This window comes from Saccopteryx leptura, chromosome 1 (genome assembly GCF_036850995.1).
Source record: "Saccopteryx leptura isolate mSacLep1 chromosome 1, mSacLep1_pri_phased_curated, whole genome shotgun sequence".
NCBI lineage: Eukaryota > Metazoa > Chordata > Mammalia > Chiroptera > Emballonuridae > Saccopteryx > Saccopteryx leptura.
Window position 1 is genome coordinate 184,930,662 of NC_089503.1, and position 21,852 is coordinate 184,952,513.

General features: G+C 48.0%; 1 protein-coding gene across 1 annotated transcript in view; it reads left to right on the plus strand.

Annotated features, from left to right (window-relative positions):
• CAPN9 (calpain 9) overlaps positions 1–21,852 on the plus strand; it is a 60,907-nt gene that overhangs the window by 33,061 nt on the left and 5,994 nt on the right. Inside the window, exons 7-19 of the mRNA XM_066360149.1 lie at positions 932–1,070; positions 1,188–1,237; positions 3,342–3,419; positions 6,105–6,186; positions 6,294–6,417; positions 7,048–7,205; positions 7,373–7,581; positions 10,208–10,244; positions 12,576–12,656; positions 14,477–14,534; positions 17,327–17,391; positions 17,851–17,919; positions 18,286–18,361. Of these exons, the coding sequence (XP_066216246.1) occupies positions 932–1,070; positions 1,188–1,237; positions 3,342–3,419; positions 6,105–6,186; positions 6,294–6,417; positions 7,048–7,205; positions 7,373–7,581; positions 10,208–10,244; positions 12,576–12,656; positions 14,477–14,534; positions 17,327–17,391; positions 17,851–17,919; positions 18,286–18,361 (1,226 nt within the window). The remainder of the gene's footprint in view (positions 1–931; positions 1,071–1,187; positions 1,238–3,341; positions 3,420–6,104; positions 6,187–6,293; positions 6,418–7,047; positions 7,206–7,372; positions 7,582–10,207; positions 10,245–12,575; positions 12,657–14,476; positions 14,535–17,326; positions 17,392–17,850; positions 17,920–18,285; positions 18,362–21,852) is intronic.

Sequence of the window (21,852 nt, forward strand, 5' to 3'; positions counted from 1 at the left end):
CACAAATTATTTTTTCACATCAAAAATGTAACAATTTGTGCCAAGTGCATGAAGACAAAGTATCTTGAGAGCTAAGACATCTGGTTAGTTGATGAATAGAAATCTTTACTTTCACTCTCTTTCCTCCAAAGTCTTTGCAGAGTTCACTAGTCCTCTTTCCAGCTGTGGGATAGACCAAGAACGTCATGGCAGAAGCGTCTCTTTTCACTGGGTCAAGGGTTCTCTATGTGGGCGGCAGAGATCCTCATACCACAACTGATTAGAGAAGGATAATCAGAGTTAGAAGCCTGAGAAGTGGATTTTGCTTAATGTCATGCAAATTCCCAACATGTGTCTGTGTTCTCATCATTCATCTGTGAGTAGGATGCTAAGGATGAAAGAAATTCCATACAGTCATGAGCAGCTTAACAAAGGAAAGCCGTCTGAGAAGTGCATGTTTAGGCAATTCATAGTTGCACGAACCTCATAGAGGAGTGCATTCACACAAACCTGGGTGGTACAGGCTGGCACACACTCAGGCTATATGGTATACTGCCTTTGTGTATGCAGTTTGTTGGTGACTGAAATGTCGTTATGTGCACATGATGGTAACAGTTCTGTGAGAACTCTGTACCATTCGCTGTGCTGGGTCTAGAGCGAAAACTCATTCATTTGAAGACTCATGTGGACTAATCACTTGTTAAGTAGACTAATCACTTGTTAATCACAAGTCTTCTTTATTTCCCAGATTCAACGTCACCATTCTCGCGTCATTACTAGAACATCACTGGTAGGTAATGCTAGCCATGATGTTTAACAGGAATTGGAAAGTCCCAAGGGCTAGTGAAGAACTGATGAGTTTTGACATGTCTTTAGGGTGTTGTAGTCAGAAGGCTTTCCGTAAATCCAGGCCTGACCAGGGCTCATAGATGAACTCGTCACTCCATGTTTCCCAGGTAAACTTCTGCGGCCAGAAAGTGGAGCTCAGGAGAGTCCGGAACCCTTGGGGCCAGGTGGAGTGGAACGGGCCCTGGAGTGCCCTACATCTCTGGCTCACCCCTTTCTTACTATTCATGGGGCACACGGTCCAGGTGGCATGTACAGGTGTGTGAACGAGGAGCAGTTTGTCTGCAGCTCTCTCCTGGCTCTTACACAGGGCCGGTCCTGCTTTTGGGCGCCTTACCTGGGCCCTCAGGCCCCCCTTGCAGTCAAATTTGATTCTCAAGGACGAATCTAAAAGCTTCTCTTTAACTTTCATGTAATTACATTTATGTCAGTGAATGTTTGAGCTCCCATGGGACTTATTCACATCCCCAGGATATTGTAAAAGGCTTTATCTCCAGTTATAAGATATATTTATATACCCAGCCCCAGTAAGTAGTGTGTGTCTGTCTGTCTGTCTGTGCCTGTGTGCATCTGTGTCTACGTCTGTGTGTGCATCTGTGTGCATGTGTGTGTGCGCTTTGGATGGGATGGGGGTAGTAATGAGTATTTTTAATGTGAGAATTCCTAAAATATTGCCAAGCAGGTCACCAGAGTATTGTTTCCAATGGCCATCAGTCAGAGCCCAGAGGCCTAGCAGAGAGACAAAGGAAGTAGAATAGGAAATCACCCATTACAGAGCAATTAACCAAAGGTCGTATATTGGGCCGACAATTAAAAGAAAGGTCTGCCTTTCTAGTATGTGTCCCTTCCTCGCCCCTTAGGAAGTGGCCCAGGTGACTGGGATCAGGATGTTTCCATGTGCTCAGGCAGGGCTCACGTGGAGCTGTCTCTCCCCCACTTTGTCCCTCCTCTTGCCCACCGACAGCCCTTAGGACCCTGGGGAGCCCTGTGGCATGTCTAGAATTGGAATAGCATTGAGTCAGCGTTTGTCCTCAGCTCAGACAAGGTCACCAGGTCAGCAGGCCCATGTGTCAGTAGCTTTATTAACCAGGTTTTAGCCTGGGATCACCGCACACACCTCAGGGACTACTTGTCAATTCAGACCGGGCCATCATCAGAGGAGGGAAAGAGACCAGCTTCCCTCTTCTGGTGGAAATAGAAAGAACAGGAATATTGAAACTGAAATTATCAGTGCTGCTTCATATTATGAGTAAACTTGGAACCCCTCGCTTTAGAGGACGCAGTCTACAAAGGGCAGGGGACACTTTTCTTTCTCCCGGGAATCATGCAGAGCTAGAAATGAAGAAAGTGAATTTTTACAGGCACCCAGGTTGTCATCAAACCTGCCTCCTGCTCCCACTCAGCCTTGGGTGACAGAGAGCTAGCTGGTCCCCATCCTGATCCCTGATTCTGATCCTACCTGTTACGAGCACAGGGCGAAGGCACAGCTTGGCCCGTCAGCCCATTCTCTGGGTCTGAGCACTTAGAAGATAATGGCTTCGAAAGAAAATTGTGGCTCTTATATAGTTTTACTCTTCCAACCAGGGACGAGGGACTTGGGGAGATGTTCCTTCTCAGCCCCCCTCCCACCTCAGGTCAAGATTATATGGGGGTGGCTGAGGTGGCCTCACTGGCTAGTGCACCACTGTGCTGGTGACTCAATTTGACCTATTTGGAGGTGGCGTAGGGGTCGCAGGGATGCAGTGGTCTTGGAGCCTGCTCACCTGCGCCCTCTTGTCCATAGGATGGGCATGATTTCCTAGAGAGGTCAAGTAAAGAATGTACTTAGGCCTGACCTGTGGTGGCACAGTGAATAAAGCGTCGACCTGGAAATGCTGAGGTTGCCGGTTCGAAACCCTGGGCTTGCCTGGTCAAGGCACATATGGGAGTTGATACTTCTAGCTCCTCCCCCCTTCTCTCTCTCTGTCTCTCTCTCTTCTCTCTCCTTCTCTGTCTCTCTCTCTCCTTTCTAAAAATGAATAATAAAAAAAAAAGAATGTACTTAGTACATAAAGTGTCAAGCATGGTGAACATAAGCTATATATTATTATCACTTTTTAAAGTGTCAGCTTATTAGCAAAGAGGAGAGGTCAGACAAGTGCTCCAGGTCACACATTTCAATCCATTTGCGACTTCCAGTTGGAATCTTCTGCTACCCTGTTGTTCATCTCTCTGTGATGGTCCCATGATAATCTTCCATTGGGAAGGGCAATGGTGCTGAGGGCCTTTTTCCATCAGCTGCCATGGACCGGCATTGCCAACCAGCCTCTAGATTCCTGGGCACATCTTTGGGGCCCAGTGAGTAGTCCCTGACCAGGATCACTTCCCTACAACGGCGACGATGATAATGATGACAATAAGAGTGACAAATCATAGGCACTGCTCCTTGGGGAGGGCACTCCTCCACCCCCAAGGCTGGTGTCGGTTGGGCTGCTGCTCCTGGCCCTCTGCTTAAGGCTGACTGTGTTATCTCCTAGCTCTTCTGAGTGGCGTGCAGTTGACCCAGCAGAGCAACAGTGCCTGTGTCACACCACTCTCGATGATGGAGAATTCTGGTATAGTGCTCTATTGTCACTTCTGTATCAACCACACAGCAGATGTGAGCATGCCCCATGGCTCTGAGGTGCAAGGAGCCCAACCTTCTTTCCTTCTTTCCTTCCTTCCCTCTTTCCTTCCTTCCTCCTTCCTTCCCTCCCTCCCTCCCTCCCTCCATTCCTTCCTTCCTCTCTTCCTCTTTCTTTCCCTTTCTTTTTCTTTCTTTCTTTCTTTCTTTCTTTCTTTTTTATTTTGAGCAATTCAAATAATTCAGTCTCAAGCCCCTTTATATACATAAAAGTTGGCACAGAATGTAATTTGTTACATTTGAGGAACTCACTGCACTTCCAGGTTTCTCTGGGTGTCAAGGGCATTTCAGTCATCCAGAGAGCAGGGGACAGAGCCTCTGGTCCCCTACATTCCTCCTCTGAGCTCTCTGAGTTTGCACCTGAATTTGAAGACAGGCAGGGTCCCTTACTCCATTCCCACCATGATGACAGGAACCCTTGAAGGCAGTTACCTTGAGAGCATTTAATAGATCTAAGTGAGAAGGAAAGATACCTAATCTGGACTGAGTCTCTTTGCTTAAAAAATTTTAATGGGCCTTTATTTCTGGAAGTTTTTTTTTCAATCTTATTTCTTCTTATGGCGTCCAGAAACAGTTGGCTCTTATAACCCTGCAAGACCACAACTTCCTGATGCCTGACCCTTGGGTCATGTGCTTAAACTGGTCAGTCCCTGCCTAAGCTAATCTCTTTCCTATAACACCACATTAAATACAACAAGCAAAAACCAGCCCACACTAATATTTCAGCTTTTCCATTCTTTCCCTTAGAGCACAGCCCAGTAAGCATTTATTGAGTCTGTCTTCCTTATTTTTTATAGACAACAGGTTTAGCAAATATTTTGCCACATTCATAGCATGGATATTTGTTTCCTAAGGGCTCCAGTATTTCCTGCAACCTCCTGCCAAACTGCTACATTATTCACATATTCAGAATTCTGTTGGCCCTGGCTGGTTGACTTAGTTAGTGGTAGAGCATCGGCCCAGCTTGCAGAAGACCCAGATTTGATCCCTGGTCAGGGCACACAGGAAAAGTGACTACCTACTTTTCTTCTCCCTCTCCCCTTTTTTCTCTTTCTTCCCTTCCCACAGCCAGGGGCTCGGTTGGTCTGAGCATCAGCCTCAGGCGCTGAGGATAGCTCAGTCTGTTTGAGCATTGTATCCGGGTGGATACCATTTGGGGTGCATGTGGGAATCTGTCTTACTATCTTTCCTCCTGTCACTTAACCCAGGTTCGATTCCCGGCCAGGGCACATAGGAGAAGCGCCCATTTGCTTCTCCACCCCCACCCCCTCCTTCCTCTCTGTCTCTCTCTTCCCCTCCCGCAGCCAAGGCTCCATTGGAGCAAAGATGGCCCGGGCGCTGGGGATGGCTCCTTGGCCTCTGCCCCAGGCGCTACAGTGGCTCTGGTCGCTGCAGAGCGATGCCCCGGAGGGGCAGAGCATCGCCCCCTGGTGGGCAGAGCATTGCCCCTGGTGGGCGTGCCGGGTGGATCCCGGTCGGGCACATGCGGGAGTCTGTCTGACTGTCTCTCCCTGTTTCCAGCTTCGGAAAATTACAAAAAAAAAAAAAAAGAAAGAAAAAAGAAATTCTGTTATGCTGGCTCCATACTTCAAGGACTGATGACTTAGGGTAACACTAGCTGTTGTAACAAGGAGACTCAAAATGTGTGAGGACACAAATGCAGTGAGGTTTATTTCTCAATCATGGAACAGTCCACGAGGCCATTCCTACTCTGTGGTGGCTATCTCCGGGCAGTGGCTCAGGGACCAAACGCCTCTTACTGTGTGGCTCCAATGTCCCCTGGGGCCACATGGTCATCTGCAAAAAGCCAGCAGAAGAGGAGAAAAAGGGAAGATTGAAGAAGACATCCCACTTTCTAAAAGCCTTGATCCAGAAGTAACACATCACTGCTCACCTTCCTTCCTAGATGGAAGGGGTGGGGTGCATCCTTGGCCCTGTCTTGGGTGAACTTTGGTGACCCGTTAGCCATATCTGCCTCATGAAAAGTCCAAAGTAGACGAAATTTGTGGAACCACGCAGAGTGTTTAAAAGAGTGACAAGCTGTGGAATTGGAAATTAGAGACAAACTTACCTTGAATTTTGAGCACAGAGGCTCTGGGTTAATGAGTTTTATGAAAAGAGCAAAACTTGCAGAAAAAATGCTCAAGTTGGGAATTAGTCCTCACACAAATTGCTGAATATGAGCAGGAGGTAGGAGCCAGAGTTTGATGGGCTACTTGTGCCTGTGATCGAGCTGGTGGTAGAAAGAGAAACAAGGCAGAGGGAGTGAGGAAATTTAGTGGGAGCCCAGCAAACACACGTGTCCTGGGTCCCCGCACCTGGTCAGTGAGGCATTTCCTTACTTCTCTGTTAGCACCTGGCCCTGCACCCTCCTCCTGCACCTGACTTTATTTTCTCGGAACACTTACATGTAATCAACCTATATTGTTACCTTTGATTTCTTTTTGCCTTCCTAATTCTTTTCTTAACTTTTTTGTGTGTACGTTTTCTGTCTCCACATACCTGAGGTCTTCCCACTGCTTGAGGATGGGCACACTGTCTGTTAGATGAGTGAGTGAATGAATGAACGAACCACAGCATCACTGCCTACACATTATTTCTCTCCATTTTGCTGCAGGATGGCATTTCGTGACTTTAAAGCCCATTTGGACAAAGTTGAGATCTGCAACCTCAACCTGTCACAGCAAGAGCTCCTAAATGTCATTAAACAAAAATCCTCAACTTCCTTCTAATTGAGAATTCCTCAAACCAGTCCTGCCTGGTGAATGCTATGGGCTGATTAGCTTTGTCCCGTTCTCATGGCAAGAGAGACTCGCCTAGGTTCATCAGAATCACCCCAGGAGCTGAGGAGGAGGTCGATTCTACCAAATTACACAACCATCAGATGGTGCTGGGCCACAAGTGCACTGCTGTCCCCCTTGAAATGCCAAGTGGAAATATTAAGATGGAGCAAACTGTTGCCAACTAGATCCACAAGAACATCTTTAAAAGGCTGCCTGGCAACCTGACCAGGTGGTGGCATGGTGGATAGAATGTCAGACTGGGACACAGAGGACCCAGGTTCAAAACCCCGAGGTCGTCGGCTTGAGCGTGGGCTTATCTGGTTTGAGCACAGCTCACCAGCTTTAACACAAGGTTGCTGGCTTGAGCAAGGGGTCACTCAGTCTGCTGTAGCTCCCTGGTCAAGGCCCATATAAGAAAGCAATCAATGAACAGCTAAGGTGCCGCAACAAAAAATTGATGCTTCTCATCTCTCTCCTTTCCTGTCTGTCTGTCCCTATCTGTCCCTCTCTCTGTCTCTGTCACACACACACACACACACACACACACACACACACACACACAAAAGACTGCCTGGGAAATGGTTCAAAGGAAGGTAGAACTGAGCATAGGGCACTGTGTTCTCACAGGGGGTCTAGAAAAATAGGGCAGCAGGGTGATCGGAATAGGGAGAAAAGAAATTTTCTCGGGTTTGGGAGGATGGGGTGGGGTGTGTGTGTGTGTTATCTTTTGTTTTGTTTTTAAAGGAGGAAAAATAATCTGCCTCTTTTAAATGGCAGATACCTTTTGGACCAATCCACAAATAAAGTTGTCCCTGACTGAGAAAGATGATGGGCAGGAGGGGTGCACTTTCCGTGTGGCCCTGATGCAAAAGGATAGAAGAAAACTCAAGAGGTTTGGCGCCAGCATGCTGACCATCGGCTATGCCAATTACCAGGTGGGTGGAAGCCAACTGCTTCCCAGAGTTCACCCTCTGAGCTCTAAATTCCTGGTTCTTCTTTGGCCTCACGCCTGAGACTCAATGGCCAGTCCCCAAACTGTGCCCAAATACCCAAAACCAACATCTCCCCACTAGCAAAATGGTCCCTGCCTTTCCCATTGCAGTGCCCAGGTAAAGAGGAGCACCTGAACAAAGATTTATTCAAGTACCATGCCTCCCAAGCCAGAAGCAAAACGTTCATCAACCTGAGAGAAGTCTCCGACAGGTTCAAGCTGCCGCCCGGAGAGTACACCCTCATACCTAGCACCTTTGAGCCCCACCAGGAAGCTGATTTCTGCCTGAGGATCTTTTCAGAGAAGAAAGCCATCACCCAGTGAGTAACGGGTTCAAGAATCCCTTTCACTCAATGGCTTGTTCACAGAGAAGTCGCCAGGAGATTGTTGGAGCCAAGAACCCATTCTTCTCTTTTCCTTGATGTACCTGAGAAACAAGGCAGAGGGTTTCTTAACTCATGTGCAAAACAGGATACATTTCCATTTGAGTTGGGCCCAGGGTGCATGCCCAGTGCTCCTTCAAAAAACCATTAAAAAGTTACTCTGTCCAATTGCTCCCGGAATGGTGCTCACAAGACCCTCTCTTGGGTGAAGCCCTTCATTTTCCAGATCCTTTTAGCAAGAGGCTTCTGGAGTGGGAGCCCTATTTGAGGGTGCCAGACTTATTTCTGTGCACAGCAAAGAAGGTAGCTATTGCAAGTTGCAAGAATGACATGTGGCCCTGGCTGGTTGGTTCAGTGGTAAAGCATTGGCCCGGCGTGTAGAAGTCCCGGGATTCAATTCCCAGTCAGAATACATAGGAGAAGCGATCATCTGCTTCTCCACCCCTCCCTCTTCGCTCTTCCTCTCTCTCTCTCCTTTTCTCTCTTTCTCTCTCTGTCTTTCTTCCCCTTCTGTAGCCATGGCTCAAATGGTTTGAGTAAGTTGGCCCCAGGCACTGAGAATGGCTCCATGGTCTCACCTCAGGCACAAAAATAGCTTGGTTGCTCAGCAATGGAGCAATGGCCCCAGATGGGCAGAGCATTGCCCCAGTAAGGTGGATTGGTTGGGGGTGCATGCAGGAGTCTGTCTCTCTGCCTCCCCCACCTCTCAATAAAAAAAGAAAGAAAGAAAGAAAGAGAGAGAGAAAGAAAAAAAGAAAGAAAGAAAGAGAGAGAGAAAGAAAAAAAGAAAGAAAGAAAGAAAGAAAGAGAAAGAAAGAAAGAAAGAAAGAAAGAAAGAAAGAAAGAAAGAAAGAAAGAAAGAAAGAAAGAAAGAAAGAAAGAAAGAAAAGAACGACATGTTCTGGCAATTCCGGTTTAAATAAATGTTGGTAACTCTGCCTCCCATTGAACGTACCTGGCATTCTCCACCTTTCCTTTGTAGTGTCTTAACAAAATTATTTTGTGTCAGTTATGTCTATGGAAAAAGAAGTTCCCATTACTGCCCATTCCCCATTGAGCAGTGGAAGTAAAAATAAATGGTTCAAGATACAAAAAGTCATTTATTTTTCCAATGGAGACATTGTAGAAATCCAAGAGAATGGCAAAATCAACTAATTCTGTATTTAAGCCAGATTGGGTCCCAACAGAGGACAACCTCAACTAACAAGGAGAGCACTGTGGTTATTTAGCCTGCTATGGTTTTACCTTCTGTTTGGTGGGGCAGAATTGGATTGATGGTGCACGTGCAGAGAGAGCACTTCTAGTCACAAAGTCTGGTTGGGTTTCCCAAGCTGATCACAAAAGACATGGTTTTTTCTCATCCACTAAATTGAAGAAATAAAGCCTTTAATTTTTAAAAACTCCGCTGGGAAGTTCTCCTCCAGTCTTGTCCCAGATACTAGTGCAAACTGAGGATAAATTTCCCAGGATCTGTTCACACGAGAGCACCCCAAACGAAACCCAAGCAGATTGGCAACTTCTTGGGGAGGCAAGAACAAGAGAGAGCACCAGGCTGTACCAGTCTTACACTCAGTGTGCTCTGTCCCATTAGTGGGTACAGTCACAGTCTTCAGCATTTATAGGCAGCTGACATACGACAAAACTCACCCCACACGCACACTTGTCCTGATCTTCTGCTTTGATACTGAGCATAGAATCAGCTTGTCTCTCCCTAAGAGCCACATTGAGCTTGGTTTCCACTGGTTTCCTTCTCATTAGAGAGTCCTACAAAACAATAAAGCTTCTGTCCTGTGCCCAGGGAAGGAGGAGGAAAGGGAGGACCACCCTGGCTCCATCCTGATGTTTGCTGATCTGTGTTCCCTTCAAGTTTTTAGCAGACCTCTTGTGGGTGTGCTTCACGTCTCACTCTAAGATTGGATTCTCCCCGATGTATCAGCAAAGGCTGAAGCCTGTGCCTCCTCTCAGTATTACTGCTTTCCAAACACTGCATTCCCCTGACTATGTGAACAGCAGACATGTTTCCAGCATCTTCCCCAGACATAACACATAACCACACAGCCCCTTGCTCGTAGTGGGATCAGGGAGTGACAGCCATAGGAAGGGCCATTTCAGAGGCCCTCTTTTTTATTTTGATCCAATGTGCTCTATAATCTTTAAATTCCCCATGAATGATTCACACTCAATGGCTAATGGACTGTCTCCAGTGACCTCAGATCTCCTTTGGAGATGACAGTGATGACAGTGTTCGGCTCACAGGGCCTCAGGACTTTGCTGTTCTATATAACTCTTCATAACTATTCTTTGTTAAAGTGTGTCCAGGAAATGGGAATGACTGCAGTTTAGCTTTTTATTCCAGAAACCCAGAACGTGCAAGTTCTCCATCGGTGAGGGCCAAGCTGGCTCCCTCTGTTTGCGTTCTGGGCAGGCTCTGAGATGGGGAGGAGGAGTGAGGTCATGTGAAAGGCACTGCGAAGAGGGTCTTCATGGGACAGAGCCTTCCAGGACCTCTGGGCCCTTTAGCGCCGCGGATCCTAATGAGGAAGTGTCTGTTCTGCCTCCGCAGGGACCTGGATGGAGATGTGGATATCGACCTTCCTGAGGTGAGCCTTCCTGTGTTACTGTGGAGTACGGGACTCGGTGGCTGTCCTGGAGCCTGTCCTTGTAACCAAAGCGTCACATAAAGCTCAAAAGGTCAGAGAGTGGTTACCTGTGATCAGGTAAGCACCTTGATCCTAACCTGGAGAACAAGACTCTGCTTTCTGACCTCTCCCAGCCCGCAGGACCTGGCAGGGGAACCAGGTAGGTGCCCAGTAGAAACCTCTGATTAGAGTGATCTCTCTGTGCTGTCTACTTTCTCTGTTTCCTGAGACAGTTGATGCTTCTGGAGGGAATGGGATACCTTTAAAATTAGAGAGGCCGGCAGATTCTCTCACTGGGGACTCGGGGGAACACGTTTCTTCTTCCCTGTGTTGTGCGTTGGGAGAGCAGGGCTGATTTTCTACTTGTCCGCGGCGCCAGAGCCAGATTAAAGTCAGTTGAGGCCATAGGCATAGAAGAAAATATTGGGCTCCTTAAAAAAAAGAGAGAGACAGGGAAAATAAAAATACATGTTAACCATATTTTTAAATAAATAAAAAATATTATGTACTATTAATGTTAATATGGCACATATGAAACCAAACTGGGTGTCATTAGAAAAAAGTATAAAGTTGGGGTTTTAGACAGCCAACTAAATGGGAAATGATATTTTCAAACAACAGCTCAGATAAGGGCCTAATATCCAAAATTTACAAAGAACTCATAAAACTCAACAACAAACAAACAAACAATCCAATAAAAAAATGGGAAGAGGACATGAACAGACACTTCTCCCAGGAAGAAATACAAATGGCCAACAGATATATGAAAAGATGCTCAGCTTCATTAGTTATTAGAGAAATGCAAATCAAAACTACAATGAGATACCACCTCACCCCTGTTAGATTAGCTATTATCAACAAGACGGGTAATAGCAAATGTTGGAGAGGCTGCGGAGAAAAGGGAACTCTCATCCACTGTTGGTGGGAATGTAAAGTAGTACAACCATTATGGAGGAAAGTATGGTGGTTCCTCAAAAAACTGAAAATAGAACTACCTTATGACCCAGCAATCCCTCTACTGGGTATATACCCCAAAACCTCAGAAACATTGATACGTAAAGACACATATAGCCCCATGTTCATTGCAGCACTGTTCACAGTGGCCAAGACATGGAAACAACCAAAAAGCCCTTCAATAGAAGACTGGATAAAGAAGATGTGGCACATATACACTATGGAATACTACTCAGCCATAAGAAATGATGACATCAGATCATTTACAGCAAAATGGTGGGATCTTGATAACATTATACTGAGTGAAATAAGTAAATCAGAAAAAAACAAGAACTACATGATTCCATACATTGGTGGAACATAAAAACGAGACTAAGAGACATGGACAAGAGTGTGGTGGTTACCAGGGGTGGGGGGAGGGAGGACGCAGGAGGGAGGGAGGGAGAGAGTTAGGGGGAGGGGGAGGGGCACAGAGAAAACTAGATAGAGGGTGACGGAGGACAATCTGTCTCTGGGCGAGGGGTATGCAACATAATTTAATGACAAGATAACCTGGACATGTTTTCTTTGAATATATGTACCCTGATTTATTAATGTCATCCCATTAATAAAAATTTATTTAAAAAAAAAAAAAGTTGGGGTTTTGTGGGGCCCTTCAGAAGTTGGGCCCAGGGCGCATGCCCAGTGCCTCTGCCGTTAAATCCGCCTCTGAGGGGCGCTGAGACTTTCCCAAGGTGCTCAGATGTCACCAAGGCAGCCTGACACCCCCAGATAGCAGTGATGTGCTCTCAGGAGGGCGCTTGCTGCTCTCGCTGCCCTGTCTGGTTTGTGGCTTATTAACGGGGCCCAAAAACGAAACAAGACAAACACCCACAGCCCTTGCTGAGCTCTTCCTATGCACCCAGCCACATGCTCCATGCTAGGAACAGACTCCTGCTCTCAAAGCTTTGTCACCAATGCCGATGACCGAGCAGCTTATCACAGGCAAGAGTGTGCGTGGTAAGACAGAGGAAGTGCAGAGAGTGTCATCAGGAGTCCGCTGCCTTTAGTGTTCTCACCTGTATGGCGAGAAGGACTTGAGGAGGCCACCAACAAGACCTTCAGACGCTCCTTCCAAGGAGCCTTCACAAGGAATTAGGACTGTTCCTAGTGTCATCGGCAGGACCAATCCCAAGCTCGTCTGAATGGCACACACGTCATCTGGCTGGGAGGTCTGGGTTTCTCCCTTGGTGGCACCACCTCCAGCCGGACCTCTTCTTTCCTGCTACTTCTATAGGAGAGTGGATGCCACGTGTCTTTCCTGTGGTTCCAATCCAAGCTCCTCTGGTTCAGTTTTAGATTCCAAAGCCGACCGCACCAGGCCAGGAGACAGAAGAGGAGAAGCAATTCAGGGCTCTGTTTGAACGAGTCGCTAGGGAGGTGAGGTGTGGCTGTGGCTGCCCAGGGCCTTGATCTCCACGATGTCCCCAACTCCAGGGATATAGTAACAAGAATGCTTGTCAGCAACACTCCCCGCGCGTGGTGGGGCTAGTTACAAAGTGAGATCAGCCCTGGTCACTGAGAGCTCCTACAGACGGCCCTCCCACCGCACCCTTCACAGCACTGGTGATGGAGGCTTGGCCCCCAGAGGGGCTCAGACCAGGGGGGGAAAATCATGAGATGGCTCCTTTGAACTCTGCCCAGAAATCACTGCCTTCTCTCCACTCTCTTTGAAGGTGGTATCATTCAAGCCACCATTAAATTATAAACATGTAACCAGCATTTTGCACCTTAACACCAGGGCCATAGAGATCACCAGGGAAGAAGAGAATGGATCCTTTTGCCCCTTGGCCCCATTCCCATCTTCTCTGTCACTCGGCTGGCTTGTTAGAGGCCCTGGGTTCTCCCTGAACCTGCTCAGGCCTCTGTCTTTCCAGAAACTGCCCCATCCATGTCCTTGTGAAGCTCTTCAGTTGGTAGCCATAAATAAATGTAGCCTAGTAACCAATTCATTGTAAGATGCTAATGACTAGGTTAGCTTCCCACCCTGACTGGGCTCCTGACTTGTCAGAGTGACACCCAGACCTGGGGATGCAACCCTGATCGAGGATCTCAGCACTGTTCTAGACACAGTCAGGGAGACTGGGGGACAGTGGACTGGGGCGGGGAAAGGTGAGGTTCTGTCTACACCACAGCAGGCAGGGTGGTGAACTGCAGCCCCGGGCAGGAGAGCAGGTGAGGGGGTAAGGGTGTGAAAAATCCCCAGCCTCAGGGCCCATCTGGAGGGTTGGCTTGGGTGAGCACCCCTGGGAGTGGTGGAGGGTTGTAGGGAGGGACAGAAATTACCAGAAATAGAGATTGAGGTTTCCAATGAAGGGGGGACTATTTCAGGAGAGTCACTCAACTTTATTAATTCAGAAAGTATCTAGAGAGTTCAGGGGCTCAGGGCTGGTCCTGCTCTTCTTCTCACCAGCAGGGTGGACACTTGGACAATTGGCTGTTCCGTTCAGGGGGGGTTAGGCTGGATTAGTGGTTCTTCACTGGGGCTAAACACCCCAACCCATCTCAACCCATCCCAACCCCTAGGCCTCAGATGCCCAGAGGTAGAACCTGGGCAGATATATGTGAAAATGACTCTGCCAGTTATTTGCTGGTTTAAAACCCTAGACAAGAGGAGGCCTAAGTCAGTGCTGCCCAAACCGTCCTGTACATAGTCAGCTGGGCCTCTGGAGATAAATGGTCCTCAGCGAAGAGCTGTGCAGGCCTGGATTCTGCATTTCTAAGAAGCTCTTAGGTGCTGTGCATGCTGAGATATAGTGGGATTTAGAGGCGCACCCTCGATCAGTGGTTCTGAAATTCACCCCCAGAGGTTTTGAAAATAAGAGCCATACTCCCGGTCTTCTGATTGAAACAGTTACTGGGGTAAGCCCCCTGTCCCAGTGTGGGCATTTAAATGTTCTGCTGTTCAGGGCTGGGGACTCAGGGGGCTCAGACCCAAATGTCCCCCAACATAAGAATCCCATGGGAACTTTAGCTCAGGGACTGTGAGCATGCTGGCCTGCCCAGCTTGCTCCCCGCTTTCTGGGTTGGGTCGCAGGTCCTGGAGAAGTGAGCCGCTGCAGCCACGCACCGTCTGATCAGGGCCTGTAGCCGACTCCTGAGGGCTGGTCTGTCACTGAGCCAAAGCAAGGTCAGAACTGAAAGAAACTCCCAAAGAAGGCTCTGAGAGCCCTAAAAAGTAATATTCTCCACTTTAACAGGACATGGAGGTGACAGCAGAGGAACTGGAGTATGTTTTAAATGCTGTGCTACAAAAGAGTAAGTGCTCACACCCACTCTGTGCCCCATGGGGGACCCCAGGCTCCTGTAGGGGCAAACCTGTGACAGCACACTGTCTAGGGCCCCTCAGCTCTCAGGCTCCCTGCTTTCAGGGTCCACAGACCTGCCTTCTAGGGCTGACATTAAACAGACTTAATTCCTGATTACAATTAAACAGGCTTATTTCCTGATTACAAAAATGATGCAGATTTATGGTAGATAATTCTAAAAAGTGTAAAAGCCTGATGACAAGGATGACAATCATCTCACCACTCATGATCACTGTTAACAAATATGTATGTGTCTTTGTATTTGTGTATATGTATCACACATGTAGTCTGTGTGTGGTCAAAAGTAAATTTACAGTTGTGAGTACATGAAGCACCAAGTTTATTTATTTTTTATTTTTTATTTTTTTTGTATTTTTCTGAAGTTGGAAACGGGGAGGCAGTCAGACAGACTCCTGCATGCGCCCGACCGAGATCCACCTGACATGCCCACCAGGGGGCGATGCTCTGCCCATCTGGGGCATTGCTCTATTGCAACCAGAGCCATTCTAGCGCCTGAGGCAGAGGCCATAGAGCCATCCTCAGTGCCCAGGCCAACTTTGCTCCAATGGAGCCTTGGCTGCGGGAGGGGAAGAGAGAGACAGAGAGGAAGGAGAAGAGGAGGGGTGGAGAAGCAGATGGGTGCTTCTTCTGTGTGCCCTGGCCGGGAATTGAACCCGGGACTCCTGCACGCCAGGCCGACACTCTACCACTGAGCCAACTGGCCAGGGCCCAAGTTTATTTTTATTTATTTATAATTTTAGAGAGAGAGAGGAATGGAAGAGGGAGAGAGAAACATCAATTGTTGTCCCACTTATTTATGTATTCATTGGTTAATTCCTGTATGTGCCTATACAAGGGATCAAACCTACAAACTTGGCATTCAGGACAACACTCTAACCAACTGAGCTACCCAGCCAGGACCTAGAGTTTATTCTTATATTATCATTTATTGATTATTGTATTATTTATTTGTATTACAGCTGTAAACCACTTTTGTCCACTCCTGTACATATGGACAACACATGATTAGTTTTAAATTATAGACACAATTTTATATTTTAATATGACAGGTTTGAGATATAAATCACATACTACATGACTCACCCATTTTAACATATACAATTCAGTGGCTTCTGATATGTTCACCGATGTGTGCTAATATCACCATCAATTTTAGAGCATTTCATTATTCCAGAAAGCAGCCCTGTACCCAGGAGCCGTTTCCCCCAGTCTCTGGCAAACATTCATCTATTTTCTGTTTCTAGAGATCTGCTCACTCTGGGCTTTTCATATGGAAGGATTGACATAATATGTGGTCCTTTTTGACTGGCTCCTTTCATTCATCATGGTGTAGCATGTGTCACACTTCATTTCTTTTTTTTTTTTTTTTTTTGTATTTTTCTGAAGCTGGAAACGGGGAGAGACAGTCAGACAGACTCCCGCATGCGCCCAACTGGGATCCACCCGGCACGCCCACCAGGGGGCGATGCTCTGCCCACCAGGGGGCGATGCTCTGCCCCTCTGGGGCGTCACTCTGCCGAGACCAAAGCCACTCTAGTGCCTGGGGCAGAGGCCAAGGAGCCATCCCCAGCGCCCGGGCCATCTTTGCTCCAATGGAGCCTTGGCTGCGGGAGGGGAAGAGAGAGACAGAGAGGAAGGAGGAGGGGGGCTGGAGAAGCAAATGGGCGCTTCTCCTATGTGCCCTGGCCAGGTCCCCCACACGCCAGGCCGACGCTCTACCGCTGAGCCAACCGGCCAGGGCCACACTTCATTTCTTTTTATAACAGCTGGATAGTATTCCACTGTATGAACAGACCACCTTCTTTTTATGCATTCCTCCAGTGATGGACATTGAGGTTATGGCCACTTTTTGGCTATTAGAAATAATGCTGCCATGAACATTTGGGTACAAGTTATTTGTATGAACATGTGTTTTCATTTCTCTGGGTTATATAGATAGCTAAGAGAATTGCTGGGTTACATGGTAACTCTGTAGTTACTGTTTTAATAATTGCCTGACTTTTTCCAAAGTGACTTTTACATTTCCATCAGCAGTGTGTGAGTGTTCAAATTTCTCCAATTTCTCAGGTCATTAAATATGTTTCAAAAGCATAATTATTAAGAACTGTGTACTAATCTACCTTTTGGACATAACTTATTGCCCTTCCACTGGTCATTTAGATAATTTCTAAATGTTCGCCAATATAAATAACCTGATGGACTCGGACAACAGTGTGGTGATTGCCGGGGTGTGGGGAAAAGCTGGGGCAGGGAGGTGGAAGAGGGTTGGAGGGATAAATGGTGGTGAATGGAGACTTGACCTGGAGGTGTAAACACACAATACAGTGTACAGAGATGTGTTGTACAGTTGGGCACTTGAAGCCTATATGATTAAGTTAACCGTGTCATCTCAATAAATTCGACTTAAAAATATTAATCAACAAAGAAACAAAAAGTAATCTGATGAGGAAAATTTTAATTGATATTTGTTTCCTTGGGATTCTTAAAACTGGGATAAATAGATGGAAGGATATTTCTATTTTTAAGGCTTTCTTTTGTATTTTGCAAATCTTCCTCCCAAAAGGCCATGTCAACTTCTACTCACACCAGCATCCTAAGAGATCGGCCATGTCCCCACCCTCCCCAGCCCCAGATCTAACCACGCCATCGGACTTTCAGCAGATGGCACTAGGTAAATCTCTTTAGGGATGATCTGAACTCTGCTTTCATGTGTGACTTCAGAAAAGGACATCAAATTCAAGAAGCTAAGCCTGGTTTCCTGCAAAAACATCATTTCTCTAATGGATGTATCCTTCCAATGTGTGTGCAGAAGTAGACGCTACATGTTTCTCTATAGTGCAGACCTTCCTAAAACGGGCGCCCATACCCAGCACAATGGTCTTTTTTACAAGGGCAACCAAAGCCTGGGAGGTCCCTGCTGCTAGACCTGGAACAGAATCAAAAGGCACAACCTGTCCAAGGAGGGGAATGTTTTGAAGGGACTTGGGGATCTTGTTGCTACTCTGGGGTCCCATGCAGGGGAATGAAAGAGTTTTGTGTGCCGATGCCATCTCAACCCTGCCATGTCCTCTCTTCAGACATTAATGTTTTAACAGTTAAAGCACCTCCCCTAAAGCCCTGAACCTGTGTCCCCACGTCACCCACCCCAGCCCATTGCCCCTCCCCGCTGCGGTCCTGGGTCAGAGGTCCCATAAGGAGCCTCCAGCTGACACGCACTCAAGGTCTCCTTAACGCACTTGGCACAGACCAGCGGCAACGGGAAGCTAGAGTTCGATGAATTCAAAGTGTTCTGGGGCAGACTGAGGGCATGGACAGTATGTAGCCCGGCGAGCACACAGCACCCCTGGGATCGTACAAGCCCAGAGCAGAAAGCAGGGGTTTAAGAGACCGAAGTGTTGCCAGCTGGGGATTTTGTGTTCAGGAGGGCAAAGGGAAGGGCAAAGGGAAGAAAAAAGAACGGCATTCCGGCACTTATTGTTGACATTACAGCCAAATCTCAGTGCCACTGACCAAATGAAAATAACAAAAGGGCCCGCCTTCCTCTGGAGAACCCACCCCAGCCATTGCTGCCCTGCCCCTGTGAGGAGTCTCCCCTCCTGAGCTCACTTCCCCCAGTTACTGCCATCGATGGTCCGGGAGGGGGCTCTGTGGTCCTCATTGCCTCTGCTGTCCTCCCACAGAGCCTTTTCCTCCAGTGTGACGCCGACAGGTCTGGCACCATGTCCTCCTACGAGCTGCGCACCGTGCTGAGAGCCGTTCAGATGCACATACCGAAAAGCCCGAATGTGGGCACAGACTGCATCCAGGCCTCAGAGCCAGGCCTCCGACTCAGCATCCCTCACTCACACCAGGGCCCATGCTTTAAACCACCATGCAGTATGGGCAGGAATCTCTCAAATGCACCCACCAAGGATGAACTTAGCCTGACCCCTAAGGCCTCTCAGCCTCTGGCCAGCACTTCTGGCCACGCAGAGTTAGTTTCATGTGTCCCTTTGGTGGCAAGCTGCAGTGCGTCCAAACCTCTAACCTCTGGTTTCCATCGCCTGGTCCTGGGTCAGGGAGGAGCCATCTGCAGCCCTGTTTCTAGCTTTGTCACCAGTGGTCTGAATCCAAACTGGATGATTCACTCACAGTTTATACCAGGCTTCCTGCAAGAAGGGTGGGTTCTGGGTGGAGTAGCTGCCATGACTGAGTCTCTGGGGGTCGCCTGTCTTCCACGTATAGCTGAGCTTTGGGCAGTCACTGCAGCCCACAGCCCGGCTTCACAGGCCTGCCCCCTGCACCCTGCCAAAGCTTGTCATCTGGTCCCTCCCAAGTAAACCAAGTATCTGGAAGCACAGTCAGCTTCATGGTCTGATAAAGGGACAGGATGTACAAAATCAGGACCATCTTGTGTCCTACGCAAGGGAGATGAAAATAAGATGGTTCAAAATGTGGAGAGCCCCTGGCCAGTTGGCTCAGTGGTAGAGCGTTGGCCCAGAGTGTGAAAGTCCTGGATTTGATTCCTGGTCAGGGCACACAGGAGAAGCGCCCATCTGCTTCTCCCCGTCTCCCTCTCCTTCCTCTCAATCTCTCTCTTCCCCTCCTACAGCCAAAACTCCATTGGAGCAAAAACTTGGCCCAGGCGCTGAAGATGGTTCCATGGCCTCCACCCCAGGCGCTAGAATGGCTCTGGTTGCAATGGAGCAATGCCCCAGATAAGCAGAGCATCACCCCTTGGTGGGCATGCTGGGTGGATCCTGGTCGGACACATGCGGGAGTCTGTCTCTCTGCCTCCCAGCCTCTCACTTCAGAAAAATACAAAAAAAAAAATGTGGAAAGTGCCACAGATGACAACTTGTTAGGGGGTGGCGACCCCACTTCTAGGCCAGAAGAACAGAGGAGGGGAAAAGGGGAGCCCTTCAGAGAGGAGGGATGTGACCTAGTCTTTCCTACCCCAACTTAGGGAGGGTGGGGAAGGGGAGGCTTCCCACTGAGAGCAGCCAGGGACCTGGACGTCACCGACAGCCAGCACCCCTGTGTAGGTGCCAGGACCTGTGTTCAGTGTCAGGCTGGCTGCCTCCTCTGTCTGGAATCAGGCACCCTAGTGGGCTTTTGAGGAATACTTCGAACATTTCCTGGAAAGTGAGCATGGAGATCTAAATGAAAAGGGGATGTCATCCCTGAGGACAGTGGTTAGAAATCAAAGCATTAAATATTGATCTAAAAGGAACTTTACCTCCCCTCATTCAACCAATGAGGAAAACAAAGCCCAGGGAAGTGAAACAATGGCCCCTGGTCAGAGCAACATGAGGCTCAAACCCAGGAGCCTGCCCCAGCCTGGCATCCTCACTGCCCTGAGCATGAGGTGAATGGGCCCCTGCACCCTTACATTCACGGTGGGCACTAGCCTAGCGCCCCTTTGGAAAAAATGTGATTTCTTATTTTTTCTTTTCTTTTTTTTTTTGACAGAGATAGAGAGAGAGTCAGAGAGAGGGACAAATAGGGATAGACAGACAGGAAGGGAGAAAGATGAAAAGCATCAATTCTTCATTGCAGCTCCTTAGTTGTTCACTGATTGCTTTTTCATAAGTGCCTTGACTGGGGGCTACAGCAGAGCGAGTGACCCCTTACTCAAGCCAGTGACCTTGGGCTCAAACCAGCTACCATGGGGTCATGTCCGTGATCCCACGCTCAAGCCAGCAAACCGGCACTCAAGCTGGTGAGCCCATGCTCAAGCCAGCGACCTTGGGGTTTTGAACCTGGGTCCTCTGCATTCCAGTTCGATGCTCTATCCACTGTGCCACCGCCTGGTCAGGTACGTGATTTCTTCTTAAATTTTATTTTCAATTACAATTGACATTCAATATTGTTTTGTATTCGTTTCCAGTGTACATCATAGTGGTCAATCATATACTTTACAAAGTGTTTCCCCTGATGTTTCCAGTACCCACATGGCCCAATACACAGTCATTGGGGTACTATTACTATATTCCTTCTGCTGTACTTACAGTTTCATGACTATTTTATAACTGCCAATTTGTACATCTTAAGCCCTTCATCTCTTTCACCCAACCCCCTCCCATCTGGCAACCATTAGTCTTTGTATCTATGAGTCTGTTTCTATTTTGTTTCTTAATTTCTTTCTTTACATTCCACATATAAGTGAAATCATATGGTTTCTGTCTTTCTCTGTCTGACTTATTGCCCATAGCATATACCGTCTAGGTCCATCATGCTGTCACAAATGGTAATATTTTATTCTTTGAGAAATGCTATTTCTAGAGCTTCCACTACACCAACACCTTTGGGTTAAAATGCCCTTGGGAAATGTCTACTCACTGCAGGGGTGATGGCTGGAATCTTGTAGCCTGGCAGGAGCTGGACATGAAGCTGGACGTAGACTCGGACATAGAACTAGAAAGAAGGCTGATGGGAACGGGGCTCAGACACCACCCAGCATTGAGTTCCCCCAAATGAGGTGTCCTGAAAAGTCAGCAAGACATAGTGGATGAGGTTGGCGTCCAAACCAAGACCAGGAGCACAGTACAAACATTCATGCACGTTCTCGTGCCTCCTGACTATCCAGAGTACAATAGTACAAGATTTTTATTTTAAAAATGTGTAAGGCAACCTTTAAAAAAAAGGCTATTGGCCCTGGCCGGTTGGCTCAGCGGTAGAGCGTCGGCCTAGCGTGCGGAGGACCCGGGTTCGATTCCCGGCCAGGGCACACAGGAGAAGCGCCCATTTGCTTCTCCACCCCTCCGCCGCGCTTTCCTCTCTGTTTCTCTCTTCCCCTCCCACAGCCGAGGCTCCATTGGAGCAAAGATGGCCCGGGAGCTGGGGATGGCTCTGTGGCCTCTGCCTCAGGCGCTAGAGTGGCTCTGGTCGCAACATGGCGACGCCCCGGAGGGGCAGAGCATCGCCCCCTGGTGGGCAGAGCGTCGCCCCATGGTGGGCGTGCCGGGTGGATCCCGGCCGGGCGCATGCGGGAGTCTGTCTGACTGTCTCTCCCCTTTCCAGCTTCAGAAAAATGAAAAAAAAAAAAAAAAAAGGCTATTGTATGTTCATCTTGTTTCCATAAATTGGTTATCAAACATGATTTTAAGTTAATAAAACTGGAATTGGAACTAATTTCATTTTTTAAAAAAGAAACTCACTCCTGGGGGTCAGCTAGCATGGAAAAAACTCACTACTCAAAGGGTTAAACTCAGAAGAAATAGCTGTGACTTTACCTGTGAGCGCGCGCGCGCGCACACACACGCACA